General features: G+C 37.7%; 3 protein-coding genes and 1 long non-coding RNA gene across 4 annotated transcripts in view; 1 reads left to right on the top strand and 3 right to left on the bottom strand.

Moving 5' to 3' along the window:
* LOC113678410 (uncharacterized) overlaps positions 1 to 20,983 on the bottom strand; it is a 182,325-nt gene that overhangs the window by 35,369 nt on the left and 125,973 nt on the right. The gene's annotated exons all lie outside the window — the stretch shown is intronic.
* On the top strand, positions 2,473 to 5,042 carry LOC149038293 (tetratricopeptide repeat protein 28-like). The gene is made up of 2 exons (XM_089186453.1): positions 2,473 to 2,481; positions 2,532 to 5,042. Exons 1-2 carry the CDS (start codon positions 2,473 to 2,475, stop codon positions 4,968 to 4,970), a joined length of 2,448 nt encoding a protein of 815 aa, XP_089042579.1. The 3' UTR covers positions 4,971 to 5,042.
* On the bottom strand, positions 14,705 to 17,182 carry LOC149038292 (melanocyte-stimulating hormone receptor-like). The gene has a single exon (XM_089186298.1). The coding sequence runs from the start codon at positions 17,056 to 17,058 to the stop codon at positions 16,111 to 16,113; it is 948 nt and encodes a 315-aa protein (XP_089042424.1). The 5' UTR covers positions 17,059 to 17,182; the 3' UTR covers positions 14,705 to 16,110.
* On the bottom strand, positions 20,019 to 20,918 carry LOC149038291 (uncharacterized). Its single transcript, XR_016181390.1, has 2 exons — positions 20,850 to 20,918; positions 20,019 to 20,683 (listed from the first exon to the last, which is right to left on the bottom strand). It is a non-coding gene; the product is annotated as an uncharacterized LOC149038291 (long non-coding RNA).

The raw sequence follows: 20,983 nt of genomic DNA, 5'->3' as shown, positions 1-20,983 counted from the left end.
AGCTCGCACATGCACGCAGGAAAGGCCATGACAATCAGCGAAAATAATAGCAAATGCAGATGACATTTGCAGTCAAAAAACAGGAAAATAAGATAACAAAAGGATTAGGAACTTTCTAGAAGTGCCTTCTTGAAAAAAAAGATGAACAATTTTTACTTCTTATAAAAGGTCACGCACTGACCCTACAAATACTATTCCTATACGTGGAATTTCTTGATGGTGGAAAGTGGAAAAAACATTTTCCAGTCTTATTTTCTGGAAACATGGCGTAGTTAATGAATTCATGGGGCTATTGATATTTCCTAACAAATAAGGGGGGCAGAGTTTCCCGTCATTCGCGGTATGGAAAAGCCGAAGTTGTTACACTAGGGAACTTTTACGTCAACAAGCAGGCGACATGTGACTTTAAAATCTCCTCTCCTGTTACAGTTTCCTTATCATAAACTGTGCGATAATGATAATAGACGATCAAAGCATAGTCTAATGAATTTTTTGTTCTGTACAAGAGCCCTATGTCCTGATTTTAGCAAATCTTCAAAGTAATAAACGACTGACGAAAGAAACGCTACGATCTTCCCATTTATCTTCCGTCAACATGCATCTCTCTAAACGTAAAATTTTCCATTCCTACAAAAAATCTCGAACGTTTTTCACAGTTTTCACCTTTCTTGACCAATCAACTTGTATAAAGAGCTAAAAAATGTAGGTGTATTTTGTAAAGTGACCGCCTAGAGCAAGAATTGCGTGACAGGTGTAGTTGAGAGAAACTTGCCACAGTCGCAGGTATCCAAGACAAAAACACGATAGTGCCCAAAGATTTTTTTGATGATTTTCAGAGATGAAATGATGGGTTATAAAGAGTAATTAAGATTAGCGTTGTAGCTTTCTGGCAACGGGAGATATTTGACCTTAAAGTTGTAAAATATTTAGATGAATCGAAAAGTCTAAAACCAAAGTCGTATATTTGCCTGTGTTCATTGAAAACCCGTCAATCAAACTGACTGATACTCGCGGCGGCCATTAACTAAGGATGTAAAAATATTTGCGCAAATTCTCAAAGTAATCGGTTAAATACCATCCCAGTTAAAGCTTCATACATTTTACCTATTTGAAGCGAATTCCTTGGTGAAAACCAAGAAAAACCGGGGGGTGGTCTATATCCACCCGGAAAAAACCAAAACAGAAACCAGTCTGTTTCTTTGAGTTTTGGGGTTGACCCTTTAAACTGACAAAGTTTCATTGAAACCGGTGAGATGCCATGTAGTGCGTCTACCGGGTGCTCTCGTGGACGCGCTCTTAAGTCACTATCTAGCTCTTTTAAGAAGAAGGATCAGGACTTACCTAACTCTTAGTGTTTTTGTGGGAGTTGTTGATCCCAATTTAAGTGTTCTTAGAAGTTTCAGTTGTCTGTAAAGCTAAATAAATCTAACTGAAACCTAATAGGGCCTGTTTATTCTTTTCCGTTTAGTTTTTTTGTATTGTTTTGTTTTGTCTTTTTTTTTTTCTTCTGGTCTGTAATGATTTCAATGGTTTCAGGTTCTTTTCTCAGAATTGAGCTACAGTAACAGTATGCTTCTTTGTGTTGTTGCCTACAGGAGCCACTGTTTGTATTGAATTGAAGAGATTTGAAGAAGCAATGACTTGGTGTGATAAGGGACTAGCTGTATCCTTTGAAGGAATCTTTCATTTTAAACCGTGGGCATAATGGAAAAAAGTTTCCATAATTTGATGTTTCAAGGGAGAAAATACAAAGAAGGGCATTAATTATGATGGGAACTTGTCAGCTCATATACTTTAAGTGTGTGTGATTAAAAACATAGGAGAAGTTATTACCTCATGACTTATTAATGAAATTACTCCTTTTAGCCAATTTGATTTAGCTCTACTATCCATGCCAATAACTGGTACATTAGTTTAGATAACCCTTTAATTCACAGACCAAATTTGTAATTATCCTTACTGTCAACCATACAATTCTTGTAATGTTAGTACAGAGAATTCAGTATTGCATCAACTAACTATTTTTAAATTGATATATTTTTTTTTACTCTCAACACTTATCTGATTGATATTGTATTGCTATTGTAAGGAGAAATTCTCTTTTGGTCACTCACGGGAGTTAAAGGGTTAGAAGACTAATATTCATCCAGTTTATACATAGTACTTGGGTAGATGATCTCTCTAAAACAAGCCAGAACAAAAAGCTCTTTAATGTTTACATATCTTATGCAGATTTTCTGCCTTCGACCTTTTGCCTCTACTTAGAGACTCAGAAACTTTCGTTGTGCTTTCCTATGGACAAAGAAAAATTTTAAAGATATGTATTTATTTTATGTATTTTTGTTTTTTCCACATTTTTAACCCTTAACATAAAAAAGATTGACAAAAACAATAGGATCTTGTTGTCATTAAGACTTCAGTCTGTCAGTGAAGTGGGAGATAAGTCCAAGGAGGAAAAAGATCCTATTAGTCATGACCACGGTAGTGCAAGTTCAGGTGATGTCAAGAAAGTCATAGATCTGTATAATCAGGGAAAAGAAGCCATAGAGTACTACAACCTACATCTTAAAATAGCTAAAGAAGTAGGAGACAAGCATGGGGAGGGTAAGGCTTATGGCAATCTTGGCAATGCTTATTTTAGTCTGGGTGATTTCAAAAAAGCCATAGAGTACCACAACCTACATCTTAAAATAGCTAAAGAAGTAGGAGACAAGCATGGGGAGGGTGGTGCTTATGGCAATCTTGGCAATGCTTATGAACGTCTGGGTGATTTCAAAAAAGCTATAGAGTACCACAACCTACATCTTAATATAACTAAAGAAGTAGGAGACAAGCATGGGAAGGGTAACGCTTATGGCAGTCTTGGCTATGCTTATTTAAGTCTGGGTGATTTCAAAAAAGCCATAGAGTATCACAACCTACATCTTAAAATAGCTAAAGAAGTAGGAGACAAGCATGGGAAGGGTATCGCTTATGGAAGTCTTGGCAATGCTTATTGTAGTCTGGGTGATTTCAAAAAAGCCATAGAGTACCACAACTTAATTCTTAAAATCGCTAGAGAAGTAGGAGACAAGCATAGGGAGGGTGCTACTTATGGCAATCTTGGCAATGCTTATTTACGTCTGGGTGATTTCAAAAAAGCCATAGAGTATTACAACCAACATCTTAAAATAGCTAAAGAAGTAGGAAACAAGCATGGGAAGGGTAAGGCTTATGGCAGTCTTGGCAATGCTTATTTAAGTCTGGGTGATTTCAAAAAAGCCATAGAGTATCACAACCTAAATCTTAAAATAGCTAAAGAAGTAGGAGACAAGCATGGGGAGGGTTACGCTTATGGCAGTCTTGGCACTGCTTATTTAAGTCTGGGTGATTTCAAAAAAGCCATAGAGTATCACAACCTACATCTTATAATAGCTAAAGAAGTAGGAGACAAATCCTCGGAGGCAATGGCCTACTATTCATTAGGATTGGATTTTGAGTTACAAGGTACACTCCCAAAAGCCGTTGAACATTACCAAGCTAGCATAAACTTATTCAATTCCTTGAGAGCACTTCTAATATCTAAAGATGAGTGGAAAGTTAATTTTCGAAATCAGCATCAAGTGGCGTATACGGGTTTGTGGAGAGTTCTCGTAGAACAAGGTTATGTAGATGAAGCCTTATTTGTTGCTGAGAAAGGACGAGCTCAAGCTCTGACCGACCTCATGGAATCCAGTTTTTGTGGTGGAACAAGTCACCACAAGGGAGAAGATGAAGATTGCGCAGTTTTAAAAAACGTTCCATCAAACACTGTCTTTCAGGCAGTGGACAGAGCTAACGTCAATCTTTGGGTTGTGTCCAAAGGAAAACAAGTTCAGTTAAGACAAAGTAAACTCAAAGGTTTTGTTTCAGAGAATAGCGGATCTAGCCTGTCTTTTGAGTCGTTCATGCTCGGTGTCTATACACAACTTGGTGTTCGTTCTAATGTGAGATGCGAGAACCGATCTTTAGATGCTTTGAGGGAGGGCCGTTCAAAAGTGGATGAGAAAACCAAAGAAGCCAACCCTCAACCTCACATCCAACAAGACGGATGCTTGAACACTTTGTATGATATCGTTATGAAGCCGGTGGCGGACTTGATTGAAGGGGATGAGCTACTCATTATTCCTGATGGACCCCTGTGGATCGCTCCTTACGCTGCATTGAAGGATGGTAATTCTAAATACCTGTGTGAATCGTTCACAATCCGAGTCGCCCCATCGTTAGCAAGTCTTAGACTCATTGCCGATTGCCCAGATGATTATCACAAAAGCAGTGGTGCGTTACTTGTAGGAGATCCGTGGGTATCCGAGGTTACTGACAGCGAGGGAAAGAAAGTCTTCGAGCAGCTTCAGTATGCTAAAAAAGAGGTAGAAATGATCGGAAAAATTCTGAATATCACGCCAATCACTGGCAGACAGGCCACGAAACGTGAGGTGTTGAAAAGACTCAGTTCCGTTTCCCTAGTTCACTTTGCGGCACACGGATGTATGGAAACTGGCGAAATTGCTCTTACACCTGACCCAGACCGAATATCTACTGTGCCAACGGAGGAGGATTACATTTTAACAATTGAAGATGTGTTGAATGCTCAACCTCGAGCCAAACTTGTTGTGCTTAGTTGCTGCCACAGCGGCCGGGGCGAGATCAAGGCTGAAGGTGTGGTTGGCATTGCGCGCGCTTTTATGGGGGCTGGTGCTCGGTCTATTGTGGCGTCCCTGTGGGCGATTGATGACGAGGCTACTCTTGAGTTCATGAAACACTTTTATCAACAACTTGCAGGAGGTAAACCAGCAAGCGAGTCACTGAACCTGGCCATGAAAAGCCTCAGAGAATCAGACAAGTTCTGCGACATCAAACACTGGGCGCCCTTTTTGCTGATTGGAGATGACGTCACTCTTGACTTCATGGCTAAGGAAAGAGAAAGTCTGAATATGAAATCACATAAATGAAAACTTTTTTATTCCATTTCCTAATTAATGACGCAGGAACTTGGAAGGTTTAAATGCTTCTCTATTTTGGCACTTTTTGGCTATTTTTCATTACTTTTCACTTTTGTGTTAAATGGAACTTGAGATGTGTGATTTTACTTTGATGAAGAAATAAAACAGACTATTTCAGTATATTTTGTTCAGTGGAATTGCTATTTTTTTACCATTACAAATTTAGATGCTTCTGAAGAGAACAAGATGCAACAGGGCTTCTGCTGTTAATGCCTGAAGTTGTTGAAGGCGACTACGAGGTTTTCGTTTCGCCAAAATGACACTCAGATCTATTCCTTTATTGCAATCAGTTATGTGTGAAATAATTTAAAGGTTTTTTTTCTTGCACACAACCGGGAGCTTGTCCACCGGGTTTTAATTACGTTGATACTCTACGCTTTTGATAAGCAAAGAAACAGTTCGTCATTTGCAAAAGGTGGCGAAATTTTAATTTCAAAGATGTGATTTGCAAAATTCGCAGTCATATGTGAATTGATCTTAATGGATTTTCTACGTCATAAATTACTTTGTTGCAATTTGCAATTATCTTTCCAAAAAAATTGATTATAATTTTCAACTTTTTTTCAATCCATTTTAATGCAATCTAACTCCATTAGTGCCAAGATTGCCATTCTAAGCTTAATTTGAAGAAGTAATCATCAGAGATAATGTTGCTGAATTTACTGACCATATGTTAGAGACATTAGACCTGCTCTCAGGGGTGTGGCCAGCCTCTAGTCCCGTGGGCCCGACATACAATTGTTTTCGGCCCGCTTGACTTTTCTAATATGACTCTTACAAATGTTGAAACAAAAATTGAAATTTCTCAGGAAAAAGGCCTACAACAAGTCATAGAGCTGGCTACAACGGCCTGCTTTCAATCAAACGAGTTTGATCAATTTTAGTCCGTTTTGTCAAACACTCATCAGTTTGTTTTAGAGAACGACGACAGAGACAAATTGTCCATGTAATCTGAACAAGGACATAGCGAAGCAGAGTTTACTTTAACTAAAGTTTCCATTGCTGTGACTTTTAATGTATGTGACATGGAATTTGTTGTTTTCATTAGGAAAATATTTACGTCAATAAATTAGGGAAACACTTGAAGTAGTAAGCCATGTAGTCCTCAATGGGAATTATTTTGGTGAAAATGTTCATGAATAAATGTAAATCTAGGCCGTAGTTAAAAAGGTTCAGCGCTTTAGGATAAAACTTGCATTTTTTTGAAAATTTGCTGTTCAAATTTTTTTCATGGCTTTAAATTTACCTTAGTATAATTTGGAGATGTCTGATGATATCTTTCTTAGATTTAAGAATTTATACTTAGGTATTCAGAGCACGCTTTGTAATTAGAACCCGTTATGTGCTCAAAAGTTTAAGGTATACTGTATCACAGCTGTTTTAAAAGAAATTTTTGTCCAATCAATGTTAATTTTTGACAGATTTTTATAACTACCATTGGTATATGCTGCCAGTATAAAATGTAATAGTTAACCTTGCACATGGTTGAATATGATGTAACGTAGGATTTTAAAAACAAGCTGGGACAATTTCGACTAAACATTCTTTTTATAATGTCAGTGTATTTGCTGTGAATTGTTTTGATGCTATTTGTATTTAAAGTTGAAGCTATTTGTTCATTTACCTTAGTTTTTATTCATTAACTCATTAACTCCCAAGTTGTGAAGAAAAATTCTCCCAACTGATAAGAATGTGTTTCTTTGTTGCTTCATTCTGAGAATTCGATGAAACAACGTTTCTAGTGAAAAATAATCCGCTAGTTTAGATTTTCTCTAATTCTTATTGACAACATGTTTGTCGGTGCATTAATTTTGTGAGGAGAATTTAAGTTATGATCAATCTTGGGAATAAATGGGTTCATTTTAGTGTCTCCGTTTAGTGCGTACTTTACTTAATGCCATGAAAAATTTAATGCAGTTTGTATTGTACATTTTTTAAATTTTTTGTGTAAGAGAAATAGAGAGTGTATAAAATACAAAAACTGCGTTTGTTTTCGTTGTCTGTCTCCATATTCTAAGCATTCGCGTGAGATGCAGGGAGAACAGATCCTACGGGGACTTCAATGCTTGTTTTGACCCGCGCGCGCCAAGTTGATAATCTTTGCAGTTGACAGTGTACTGACAGTCCATGTTTCAAGCCTCCACCCACTTAACAAACGCTGGTCGACTCTTCGATTGTGTCTCTTTCACTGTCTACCGTTCTCCATATTGTCACACGATTTTGAATGCGGACGGACGTGTTCATACTGTTACCTGTGTGCGCCCTTTTTACCTTTTTACACCTTTTCACATTTGTGCATCTCTTTTTTCTCCTTCCTTTTTTCCTTCCCTTTTTTTCATCGTACTTTTCCTTTATTCCCATTTTTACGCCCACTTCTTTCATCGCCCTCAACTTTATTCGTCTACGCGCTTCATTAGACGCGACTATCTCCTTGTCTGTTTCAGTTTTCATTCGTCTCAATCCTCGCGCAACGTCAGGTCTCTTACAACTCATATACCTCCTTACTTCCCCAGAGTAGTTGTTATTATGCTTATTTTGTTCACTTTAGGATGGTGTCCTCTTAGCATCATGTCTAGTAAAATCTTAGTTTTCCTTTCGACTCATTCCCAGTCCACAGAGGGCCTCAATTTTAAGTCTCACTTGCCAGTGTTTGCTCTCCTCGGTCCTCTCATCACAGTAGCAGCTATAAAACGAAAGAGCTCCCTCCAAGTCTCTGCGACATAATCGATGCATTTTGTTGGAAACGAGTCCTTCAATGTCCAAATTAAGACTTCTTCTATCATCTGATCAAACTCTCGCCCAGGGTCCACCTACATCGCGAGTCCAAGATGGAAGCAGGTTAATCCACAGACTTCTCCGAGTCAGTAGCCGTCATCTTGGATGTAGACGCAGAGAGGACCTTGAAAAAGTGTTTTGACAAGACAATAATCAAGAAAGGTTAAGTTATTGTAATGCTTCCTAAGAGGTAGTCGATAACAGCCCAAGAGATTCATTGGGAGCAAACACGTTCCGTCGATTATTGGACTCCATGTCTCCTTACGTTGTAGAAAAAACTCCTCGAATACGTACGTCTTTATGCCCCTCTCCTCCTCCCCTAAATAGCACTATACATCCCTTTATTGCAACTTTTAAAATTATACAGCACAATACAACATTATACCCCTGAGTAGCACTGTAAATCCGTAAAATGAAGTAACTGTGCAGCGCATCACAACAATATGAACCCCTAAATAGTACTATGCTTCCCTCTTCTGAATTTTTTTCAGCATACAGCGCTCTATAAACTATTGCTCCAATTTGACACGAAAATAATCGTGGATATTTTTCCGTGGACATTATCTATTCCAAGATGCCAAAACTGTGAGCTTCGAGGGACAATGTCCAAGGACAAATATCCGAACATATTTTCGTGCAAAATAGAAGCTATTGTGATTTTTATCCTTCAATTATTTTGCAACGCTCGTGAAAGAATCTTTATGAACAGCTCACTGAGTTAAATTAAATTTGAAACGAAGAGTTATCGAGGTAGACGTAAGGCTTGCGAATTGGGGAATATCGCTTGCGTGATATTCTCGGATATTACCCAGTATTAGCTGGGGGGTATTTAGTCACTTGCTGCGTTTACACCAATTGCGCGCGAGCGCGAGCAAAAATATTTGATGGATCATAAAAAGCAACAAGTACCCCTAGATAGCACTATACTTCCCTCTTCCACAATTTACATCACAATACAGCGCTATAAAACAACATGTACCCTTAAATAATACAATACTTCTTTCTTCTGCAGTTTACATCACTATACAGCGCTACGCAACAATATGTACTCCTAGATACCATTATACTTCCCTCTTCTGCACTCTACATCACGATACAGCGCTATACAACAATATTTACCCCTACATAGCATTATACTTCTAGCTACTGCAGTTTACATTCCTATACAGCACTATACAACAATATGTACCCCTAGATACCACTATACTTCACTCTTCTGCACTCTACATCACGATACAGCGCTATACAACAATATTTACCCCTAGATAGCATTATACTTCTCGCTACTGCAGTTTACATTCCTATACAGCTCTATACAACAATTTTTACCTCTAAGTAACCTTGATTGGCATAACAGAATACATACATCGAAATTTCCATGCTTTGTGTCTTTCTCTAAGGTTCATCAAATACTCGATGAAAACCTTTGCGTCGTTCAAAGTAAACGCAGCATTTTCCAGCGCAGTCGTGACTCGTTTGGCGTGAAGACACAGAGATGGCGAGTTGATTAAGGCTTTAAATTTCAAACTCTTAAAGGCGGGAAATATTTCTGAAACAAAATCATTCACGAACATCACTATTAATTCTGAAAAATGTAAATTCGATTCACGTTTACTTTAGATAATAAATTTTACTCCCATTTTGCCAATCATACAAAGAAATTCAAATGCAACGCCTTCAACAAGACAGAGTTACACAGTTGTAAATCTCCATCCTCATCCTCGGTAGAACTATGCTATCACAAAGGTGGAATAATCGCGGAAGAATAACCGCGCTTAAGACCTTCCTTTATACCAAGGAATTCGTGCCACTGGATTCGACATGTGCCAGTAACCTACTTCCATATTTAACGTGACGTTCAGCTAAGATCAGCAAACTGTTTCTTTTTTTCTTAATTTTAAACGATTCCAATCCTAATAGTAATATCATATTTGCATAAGAAAGCTAATGTCAACTCGAGAGTCTGTATTAATTTTTTTTGATGAAATGAAACACAACAAACCAGAGATACCACGTACTTAAAACACTAACCGTTTAAACATTTTCTTCCACATGACGCTCTTAACGGGCTCAACGAGCTGCCAAAATTCTCTTCAAATCCGTTTTCGTTCGTGTGATAGCTTGACTTCTATTTCGATTTGACAGTTCAGTTCCACAGTTTGACTGTTAAACCTTAAATGAAGATTTGTAGACACCAGCTGAAAAATGGAAAATAATTTAAAGGTTATTTCTTTTACCCAACCAGGGGCTTTTCCTCCGGATTTTAATTACCTTTATGCTCTAAGCTTCTGATAAGCAAAGAAACAATTCGTCATTTGCAAAAGTTGGCGAATTTTTATTTCCAAAACTTCGATTGAATATGTATGTGAATTGAATATGTGAATTGATCTTAGACCGTTTTCTACATCATAAATTACTTTGTTACAATTTACCTTCATCTTGACCAAAAAATTGATTACTATTTTGAACTCAATCCATTTGAATACAATCTAGTTCTGTCAGTGCCAAGATTGCCATTTTAAGCTTAATTTGAAGAAGTAATCATCAGAGATGATGTTATTAAATTTACTAACCATATGTTAGAGACATTACACCTACTTTTAGAGGTGTAGCCAGCCTCTTGTCCCGTATGCTCGGCCTACAATTGTTTTCTGCCCGCTTGACTTTTACTAAAAGATAATCTGACTCTTGCAAATGTTGAAACAAAAACTGAAATTTGTGAGGGAAGAGGCTTACATTTAGTCAAAAAGCTGGCTACAACCCTGTTTTCAATCAAACGAGTCTGGCCAATTTTTGTCCGTTTTACTAAACACTTCTCCGTTCGGTTTAAAGAACGACGACAGAGAGGCTAAAAATTTTCCATGTAATCTAAACTAGGAAAGAGGGACGCAGAGTTCACTATAATTAAAGTTTCCATAGGTGTGACTTTTATTGTATGTGACATGGAATTTGTTGTTTCTAGTACGACAATATTTACGCTCATAAATGAGAGAAGCAGTTAACGTAAGCCATGTAGTCCTCAATGGGAATTATTTTGGTGAAAAGGCTCATTAATTAATGTAAACCTAGTGCGTAGTTGAAAATGTTCAGGGTTTCAGGATAAAATTTCTAATCGTTGAAAATCACCTCTTGAAATTTTTTCATCGCTTTAAATTTACCTCAGCATGATTTGAGGATGTCTGATAATATGCGTGGTTGAATATAATATAACTAGGATTTTAAAGACATGCTGGGACAGTTTCAACTAAACATGGTTTGTATAATATCAATGTATTTCGTGTGAAGTGTTTTGATGCAATTTTTTTTAAGTTGAAGATAATTGTTCATTTACCTAAGTTTATATTAATTAACTCATGAACTCCCAAGTTCTGAAGAAAAATTCTCCCAACTGATAAGAATGTGTTTCTCTTTGCTGCCGCTTGTTCCGAGAATTCGATGTAACATTATGTTTCTAGTAAAAGATTATCCTCCAGTTTGGATTTTCTCTAATTGTTATCGACTCCATGTTTGTCGGTGTATTAATACCGTGAGGAGGATTTAAATTATGATCAGTTTTGGGAGTAAATGGGTTCATTTTAGCGTCTCCGTTCAGCGCGTATTTTACTTAATGCCTTGAACGATTTAATGCAGTTTCTATTGTGCTTATTTTTTTACTTCTTTGTGTAAGAGAAATATACAGTGTATAAAATACAAAAACTGCGTTGATTTACGCTGTCTGTCTCCATATTCTTAGGATGCACGTAAGATGTAGAGAAAGCAGATCCTATGGGGACTTCAATGTTTTTTTTGACCCGCACGCCAAGTTAATAATGTGTGCAGCTAATAGTGTACTAACATTACATGTTTCAAGCCCCCGTCCCCTTAAGAAAAGCGCGTCATCTCTTCGATTGTGTCTTTTTCACTGTCTATCGTTCTCCGTATTGCCACACTGTTTTGAACGCCGACGGACGTGTTCATACTGTTACATGTGTGCGCCTTTTTTTATCTTTTTCCTCACACAAATGTTTACACCTTTTCACATTTGCGCATCCCTTTTTTCCTCCTTCTTCTGGTTCCTTCCTTTTTTTTTTTCTTTTTTTTTTCATCGCAATTTTCCTCTATTCCCATCTTTACGCGCACCTCTTTTATCTCCCTCAACTTTATTCTTCTGCAAGCTTCTTAGGACGCGACTATTTCCTTGTCTGTTTCAGTTTTCATTCGTCTCAATCTTCGCGCAACGTCAGGCTTCTAACAACTCATATACCTCGTTACTCCCCCATAGTAGTTGTTATCATGCGTATTATGTCCACTTTGGGATGGTGTCCTCTTAAAGTCATCTCTAGTAAAATCTCAGTTTTCCTTTCGATTGATTCCTAGTCCACAGGGTGCCAGTGCTTGCTCTCCTCAGTCCTCTCATCATAATAATAGTTATAAAGCGGAAGAGCTCCATCTAAGTCTCTGCGACGTAATTGGTGCATTTTGTTGGAAACGAGTCCCTCAATGTCCAAATTAAGGCCTCTTCTATCATCTGATTGGGAATGGGTCAAACTCTCGCCCAGGGTCCACCTACATTGCGAATCCAAGTTGGCGGCAGGCCAATCCACAGCCGGACTCTACTGAGTCAGTAGCCGCCATCTCGGATGTGGACGCAGAGAAGACGCTGGGGAAGAGTTTTGACAAAACAATAATTAAGAAAGGATAAGTTACAATAGTGCTTAGAGAGACAGTCGATGACAACTTGAGATTCATTATGAGCAAACACGTTCCGTTGATTATTAAACTCCATGTCTCCTCCAATACGCACTCCTATCTGCCCCTCTTCCCCGTCCCTATACATCCCTCTACTGCAAGTTTTATCATCATACAGCACAATACAACATTATACCCCTGAGTAGCACTGTAAATCCGTAAAATGCAGTAACTAGACAACGCCTCACAACAATATGTACTCCTAGATAGCACTATGCTTCTCTCTACTGAATTTTAAATCACCATACAGCGCTGTATAAACAATTGCTCCAATTTGGCGCTAAAATAAATGCGGATATTTTTCCGCGGTCATTTTCTCGAATTTTCTGTTCCAAGATGCGGAAGCTGTGAGCTTCGAGGAACAGATAATATCCAAGAACAAATATACGTACATATTTTCACGCAAAAATAGACGATATTGCGTTTTTTATCCTTAAAATATTTTGCAACGCACGTGAAAAATGTTAATGAACAGCTTACTGAATTGAATACTCGATGAAAACCTCTGCGTCGTTTAAAGAAAACATAGCATTTCCAGCGCAGTCGTGACTCGTCTGACGTGAAGATACAGAGATCGATCGAGAGTTGATTACGGCTTCAAGTTTCAAACTCGTAAAGGCGGGAACTATGTCTTGAATTCTTGGGTTGAACTCAAAAAGTCTGAAACAAAATCAGTCATGATCATCGTTATCAATTCTGAATGATTGAAATTCGATTCACGTTTACTTTAGATAATAAATTTTACTCCTATTTTGCCAGTTATACAAAGAAATCAAGACACTGAGCAATACCCACAACAAGACACAGCTACAGTGTTGTGAATCTCCATCCCCATCTTTAATAGAACTGTGCTATCACGAAGGTAGTGCGCGTGCGTTTGCATTTTAAAGTCACTTTTGCACAAAATAATGAGCCGATTGGCAGGAAAACAGGCGAAACACGCAACAGCGCTAGTGCTTTTGCGTTTGCGTTTTGGCGTTTGCTCTCTAAAAAGCCGGAGAAAACGTTTTTACCGTCTATTAAATTATTGATCGTTTTCATTTGTCGGGTTTTTCTTTAAAACCGGAACTCGGTTCTTAGCGACTTCTTCAAGTACTGCACTAGTTAAGATGTATCTTAAATCTTTATACAATAGGAAATAGACAAACAACAGGTGGCACCTTTTAAAGGGCATTAAACACGTTAGGATAAGTCTGTAATTGTAAGCAACAAATAAGGACAATCTTTAAGAGAACTCGCTCAGTAAGAGCTTGTAATGTTAAACTCCTTCTCATACCCCTACCTACTAACTATTTCATATCCCTACAATTTATAGAAGCATCTTCACACACTGATAAACATTCTGAACTTTTTCCAACAAAATTACAATTTCGTGTCTTTAACAAGCCTTACTTTGAACGGTTCGCACGATAATATTTAGTCAAAGTCGAGCGCTTTATTTCATGCAGTGAGGTTAAGAATTTGAAATTGTTTCACCATCCGTAAGAGAAGAACTTGGAAGTCTCTCCTTCACTACTCTTTCAGGGTCAATTTATCCTATAAATGTACTTTCATATCACTAAGATATAGGAGTAAAATCAAACTAGCCCGTTTCTTGCACTACCTTACGTGGAAACCATTTTGTCGATCAAATCATGAGCTGTTAAATTCAAAATAACTGCCGTAGCACGAAACTTACTCGTCCCATGTATTGCCGTTAGTGATGCAACTCTCTGTCCTTTAGCTGTGCGTACACTTGGAAATAAATTAAAGTTTATCCACAGTAGCCGCGATTTAAGCCATTGGTTGTTAGTAAGATATGGAATTTTTTTTCGTATCAAGCCAGCTGTATTGCCTACGCCGGTTAAATTAGTTCTTCTGGATGCAACTGATTTTCTTACCCCATTAACGATCCTCGTTCGATAAGACGGATTGTTATGTTACAATACTGAAGCAAAACAATTTATTGATCATAGCCGGAAGTTAACAGTTGGATAACGCATTCGATAACTTGTTTGACTTCAAATTAGAGCACTGTGTTTACTAAACACCAACTACTCATCTTTAACTGGTTAAAAATGCGCGCTCAAAAGTCCTTTGATTAATAATTATTGCGTTTTATTTGCCTGGAGTTCACGGTTGTGCCTTGGAGTTTTTACATCAAACAAACGTAAAAAAATGTCTTCGTTGATTAGCAGTTTTGTATGATATTTTATTCTAAGTGTTTGCTCTTGAATGTCACAAGTAAAAGGCTAAGGTCTATTGCTAAACAATAGTGTGAGACAGAACTGCAAGTTTGTTTAAATTATAAAATTTATTGAAATCATAAATTAGCATTAAGAGTCAGATTTACCGACCTTTGTTTTATTATATCATTGTTTTACATCGAAAGCAAAATGAAACTTCAATTTATTATGGGGTTAAACTCGATGAGAGCTAAACTGGTAGATGATTAAGTTTTCCTTTCAGTTCAGTTAAACGAAAAACAACAATCCATGATAGATGTAAAGGAAAACTTTTCAAATAATTTTGCGTTTTCGTCGTTCTCAACTATTTATAATAAGACATTCATAAGCATTGTGGACATCTTTATAAAGACAAATCAAGTGCTAATCTCTATACCGCTGGCCTTATGGCAGTGTGGCGTCAGGTCTAACGCTGCCCTCAGTTAAAATAAACATTTTCGAAATCATTTCACCTTCATAAACAAATAATGTCAAATAATCCAACAACCCTCTTTAACTGGTGGTAATAGTTTTGTCTTACATATCAGTGCAGTGGTTAAAAAAAATTAAAATGTAAGCTTAAACCCAATGTTTGTTTTTATTTCATACGGGCATATCTTTTTTTATTATTTTTTATTTTTGGCTATGAGTTGCTGTACTCACTGGCGGATATTGCTATCACGTAAAACATACTATTCTTAAATTCCTACGATATCGTTAACGTGTAGATTCCATGATTTTTGCTTTTTCATGCGCAAAATGAGCCATGATGATCTATTATGAGAATATCTAAACAGCTTTGAGCAGCGACTACATTAAGCTTCCTACTTCTTCCTATTCGTTATGGTAATAGGACTGAGTGGAGTCCAATTCGCTCTGTAATCATACTAGTGACTAACAAATTTGTTTATCGCTCATATAATTACTGACAGAATTGGACGACAATAAGTCCTGTTACCAATTAATCATAACCGTTTCAATTTCCGAAAATAACCAAACTATTTAGGAGTAATATCTCCGGTAGAGACAATGTCTAAAATGAAAAATTTCTTCATTGTGAAAATTCCCAATTTATTTTTTTAGGATAAGTGGCTGTTGCTATGGTTATTGTGTTTAATTCTGTGATTGGTGGATTTGGATGAGTGGACTTAGTGTGATTGACTACTTCAACTGCCCGATCACAGGTGTCCGACTACAGCCAACTGTCCGATTACAACTCTACAGAATGATTAGCAAAAAATAAAGCAGTTAATGCACCAATCACATTTGAGGAAATTATAATGGTTATGATGAAATGACATATCTGACGGGATGCGTTATCTAATAGCATCGTCACGCTACATACTCGCCTGAAACAATTAAAAAAGAGTATAATGGAAGATCTAACCCCCTGGACAGCAAAGCGCTTGTCTGATTGTCTGCTTAACTGCTCTTCTTACTTCACTAATCTTCCAGCAGTAAAGAAACGGATTTAAAGTCGAGTTAAAATAAACCAGAGTATTCGCTATTCCAAGAGCGACGACTAAATGCGATGAATTTCCTTTTCTATGAGCCATCACAAATCCCACTAAACTCACAGGCACATAACAAGCAAGTAACACTAACTGCACCCACAGTGCACTGTACACTGCCTTTTTGTATCGCGCCATGTTCAGTGCATTTGGTTGGCTCGGCTGTTGTTGAATATTATGTTGTACTTGAGCTTGACGATGACTAAGAACGCGGAAAATCTTTGCATATGAAGCAATCGAGACTAATAGGCAACATGGGATGACAATTCGACCGAACCAGGGCGCTATATGAGAGCCTAACGCCTCGCATAGAGTAGCGACAACGGTTACAATCCAAAGAGCAACGACAATGATATATGTGCGCTTCAAAGTTACAATTTGTCTATATCTCAGCCCCAACAACAGGGCGAGAAGTCTGTCCACGCTCATGGCTGCCAGTGTCAACAAAGATATAAAAGATAATCCATACCCTGAAATGGAGGCTGCTACCCATGCGAATCGACAAAGTCTCCACTGTTCGAAAACAACCGACATCCAAAGAGTAGCAGTGAGAGGCTGGCCTATAAGACTAACCAACAGATCACTCGTTGCCAGACAACGGTACAGGAGTTTGGAAGGCGGATGGAGGGAAGCCACCTTGTGAAGTGCAACGACAATCAGGGCATTCCCAAGAAATGCTGTAAGGGAAAAGAAAATGATGACTGCTGACAGAAGCAAGGAGTATTGTCGCAATTCGCCCTCCGAAGAAGAGGAACATACAAGTTCTTCAAATGTTTTCATCTGCATTCCATCTTCCGTTGAGTTTGTTGCCGCCATCATTCTGCAAACGATGTACGTTTTCCCGTACGGTTACTTGTAATTGTAACGATCGAGAGATTTTTGTCCTTAAAAGCACCTGTCTAGCTGAAATACACAAATACACCGTGTGGGGTGTCAAAAAAGGTAAATTTGTTCCACGAATTTTCCATATGCCTCAGGTATCAATAAGAATTGAGAGGCAAGTTTGAAGACATCCGTTACCATCATCTTTGAATAGTATGATAAAGAAAACCCTCTTTACTCGGTTAACGTTCATTGAGGATTGGTATCACTTAAGCAATTGTTTCTAGACCATACGTGCAAGAGGCTTTTCTTCTTATTCATCTTTTGTTGTATCGAAGATAAGTGTCTTCAATTCAACAATGATGTGCTTGGGATCTTTAAGGTTATCGTTCGTTGTCTTTCATATGGAAATAGATCATACCAACAACAGTTTGCACGCAAATTAAATCGAATATCTAATGATATTCATTGTAACTTTGTAAAGCAATACGGCCATTGAAACTCAAACGGGATTTAAGTCCATGGACGGTAGAGAGCTTGTCTGATTATCTGCTTCAGTGTTTGTCTTACTTCAACGGGTTTGACGTTGAGTTGAAGTAAACTATTGAAACTGCTATTTCCCAAAAGATAGCTACATGTGATGAATATGTTTTGATATAGCTGGTAACAATTTCCATAACACCATACGGCACAGAACAAACAATAAAAGATAACTGTACCCACGTTTGGTGTGATTAGTTGGCTTCGCTGATGTTGAAAATGATTTTGTACTCAAGCGTCATGACGACCGAGAGTGTGAAAGATCTTTGCGTACGAGGCGAGTTAAACCAGACAAGATGGTATACTTAGAATGTCGTACAAAAAGGTTTTACGAAGATCAAAAATGGTGCATAAAGCAGCAACAGCAGCTGCAATCCAAAAGATAGTTCGAACAATATATGTGATGACTAAGGGCGCGAAAAATCTTTGTGTACGAAGCGATTGATATCAATAAGTAAGATGGCCTGGTTACGTGAGTATACCAAATGTAATTTAAAATGAAGCTTAAAACAGCGGCATCAGATAAAACCTAAATATATGTGGGCTTCAAAGCCACAACAACAGGGCGAGAAGTCTAGATCTGTCCAAGCTTATGGCCGCCATCGTCATCACAGAGCTACACATAATGCATAGCTTGTTATGTAGGCTGCGTCCCTTGGGTATCGTTTGTGAACCACGAGCATCCAATAAACAGCATTGAAGGGCTGGCTAACAAGACCAACAACAGATCAGTTGTTGCCAGACAACGATACAAGTGTTTGGACGGCGGATGAAGGGAAGATTCCCTGTGAAGGGCAACAAGGATAAGAAAATTGCCATGAAATGCTGTGATGAGAAGGAGAATGTTGACTGTTGATAAATAAATTGGTTTATATTGTAGTCCTCCAGCCAAAGAAGGGGAGCATGTCTTCTTTTTTTGAAATGTTTCCGATTGTTTTTCCTCATCTGTTAGATTTGTTTATTGTCATTATATGGCAATATAGAGTGGCTTCCGCCCGGTAACTGCTAACCCAATACTCGTTAAAACTCACTTCAATGATAATTTTTTCCAGTTAGGCCTTAGTTCAGAACCAATTACTTATTTAAAATGCGCGAGCGATCCATCTCAGTGTGTATGACAAACTTCATATCTTTTGCCCGTGAAAGTGCCTTGCATTTATTGAAACCATTGAAGGGAATGTATTTCTCCTTGATAAACAACTCTCTGGAATTTCAAAACGCTAAAAATAATTCAAATACTCCTTCCCGGGTATAGGCTTTTTTTCTGAATATTATCTCTAGTTACAGAGGTTAGCGAATAGCGAATAGAGCTATGCGTGTCTGAATCAGGTGGCTACCTATAATTAGGCTAATGTTGATATAGGTAAAAATATGCCATATAAAATCAAAATTTCACAAAAATAGATGGATAGTAGGACCTCAGCCTTATTTAAAGCCCCAGAAGAGAATGATAAACCTAACAAGGCTGATTCTTTTACGTTTCGCATCGCAGTAAAATTGGAAATGAAACGATCATTCGACAGGTGCAAAGTTTTTTTAAAAAGACTGTTAAGCCTATTTGCTCATGGATAACTATTGAGCCCCTTTGAAATAATCCTATTGCACTAGTAAGTTCAATCAAAAGAATCTACGGCCTCATTACTGAGGCGATTGGCTAAGCTACATTGAGTGGCAAAAGCAGTTGGAACGCCTCCCTTAAGTGGGTAGTCAACAACCCTTCATGCATTAAATATAATAAACAGATATCTTGTAATCCATGTCTAATAAGTAACCTGAAAGTGCCTTTTTCCCCCCTAAAAAAAGTGTTGCAAAAAATTAAGTAGCCTATTTTGTTAACACCAGGCAATATAAAGATGGGGGAGAATGGGAAATAAATATAATTTTTTTGCCAAAATTCGAAAGTAGAGCCCGCTGAGGCTTTGCCACTCATTCCTGATTTTAAGTTTTCTGGTATATTGGACCAAGCTTTCATGTGTGCGACAGATGATTCATTCTCCCCGAGTGATTTCAATTCTTTTTCTCTAGTGCCGTAGACTGACAACCTCTTGACCTACTATCGACGTAGTGTTTGTTAACTTGTTTTAATTGTCTTTTGTTTTGTTTTGTTTTGTTTTTTCACAACAAGTCCTAACATGAACCGAGACCTTTAACGCTGATTACACCCGACGCTTTTTTTTTTAATGGTAATGTATTGAGAGGGTGTCTGTGCAAGTCACGTATTCCAATTTTACAACTCAGGACCTTTCACTTGACTTCCTACTGCATACATAAACACCACTAAGATTACGATGAAGCTCTTCATTTCAGTTTTTGAAGTCAGTAGGACTGACATTACAACGTAACAAATTTGCAAAATGCTACTGATAAATCTTCTATTGGAAACGAAACCCAAAGAAGTCTTTCCCACAATAGTCCCCGTTGATTTTAGTTTATTTTCATTCATTGTACGCTAAACTCTTCAATAAAAGTATCCGTGGTAAAATGATAAATAAAAGAACTCTGTATAAACTAAATATCTCCTAATTAACCTCACATTTCATATATAATTCTGCGGGAGAAGTCTTGTGGTTATATAAAACAAAGCAAAAACTAGTAATTTCTATAAGCTAACTCTCTCAAAGCTGACCTTCATTTTTCGTAAGCATACAATGTTAATCACACTCAAGTTTACTGTCAAGAGTGTCGGATACAAAATGAAGCTTTTCAAACAGTTTTAAGAAAGCTCGGTGGTGTTTTCTTTTTTGTGTGTGTACTAAACGTTTATTTACGACCAATCGATTTGCTTGAACGCATGTTATACTACGCTTAGCTTTTAGAACTGACTGGCCCCTTTACGTCCACTCATTTTGTTTTCATTAGCTTTTCTTTTGTTTTCTTACGAATATACCACAGAAAACAAATAAGAAAAAAAGCAGCTAAGGCTTAGAGCCTTCAACCAATCTCATGGCGTCAACGTTGTTGTATAAAAATTACCAGTTAAATGACTAAAGAAATCGGCGCATAAAAAGGGGACTGGGGCACACAAAGCTCCATTCATCCGATTCCAGGCCTCATCTGTTTCACCATCTTCCTCATCACATCCCTGTACAAGAAAATAAAACAGAAGGTGTGAAACATGACTGCTGAAACAAAGAAGGATGAGTACAAGGAAGTCGGTCTTTTCTAAAGTCCAGTAATGAGAGAACGAGTTCAAAAATTAGGCCGATAGCAGGAAAGATGGGAAATAAGATAAAGCAATTAATTGTTACCGAATCGCAGTAAGTTTCTCTTCCACCGACTCCCAAGGGCTGCGATCTTCACTGAATTCAAGAAGATCTACAAACAAACCAAGATCAAATTTAAGAACATAAAGAACCTTACAGCTGTTAAGGCACGAGAAAGG

This window comes from Pocillopora damicornis, chromosome 11 (assembly GCF_964200805.1).
Source record: "Pocillopora damicornis chromosome 11, jaPocDami1.2, whole genome shotgun sequence".
Taxonomy (NCBI): domain Eukaryota; kingdom Metazoa; phylum Cnidaria; class Anthozoa; order Scleractinia; family Pocilloporidae; genus Pocillopora; species Pocillopora damicornis.
Note: the sequence above shows the minus strand (reverse complement) of the source record. Positions and strands in the feature narration are given on the sequence as shown.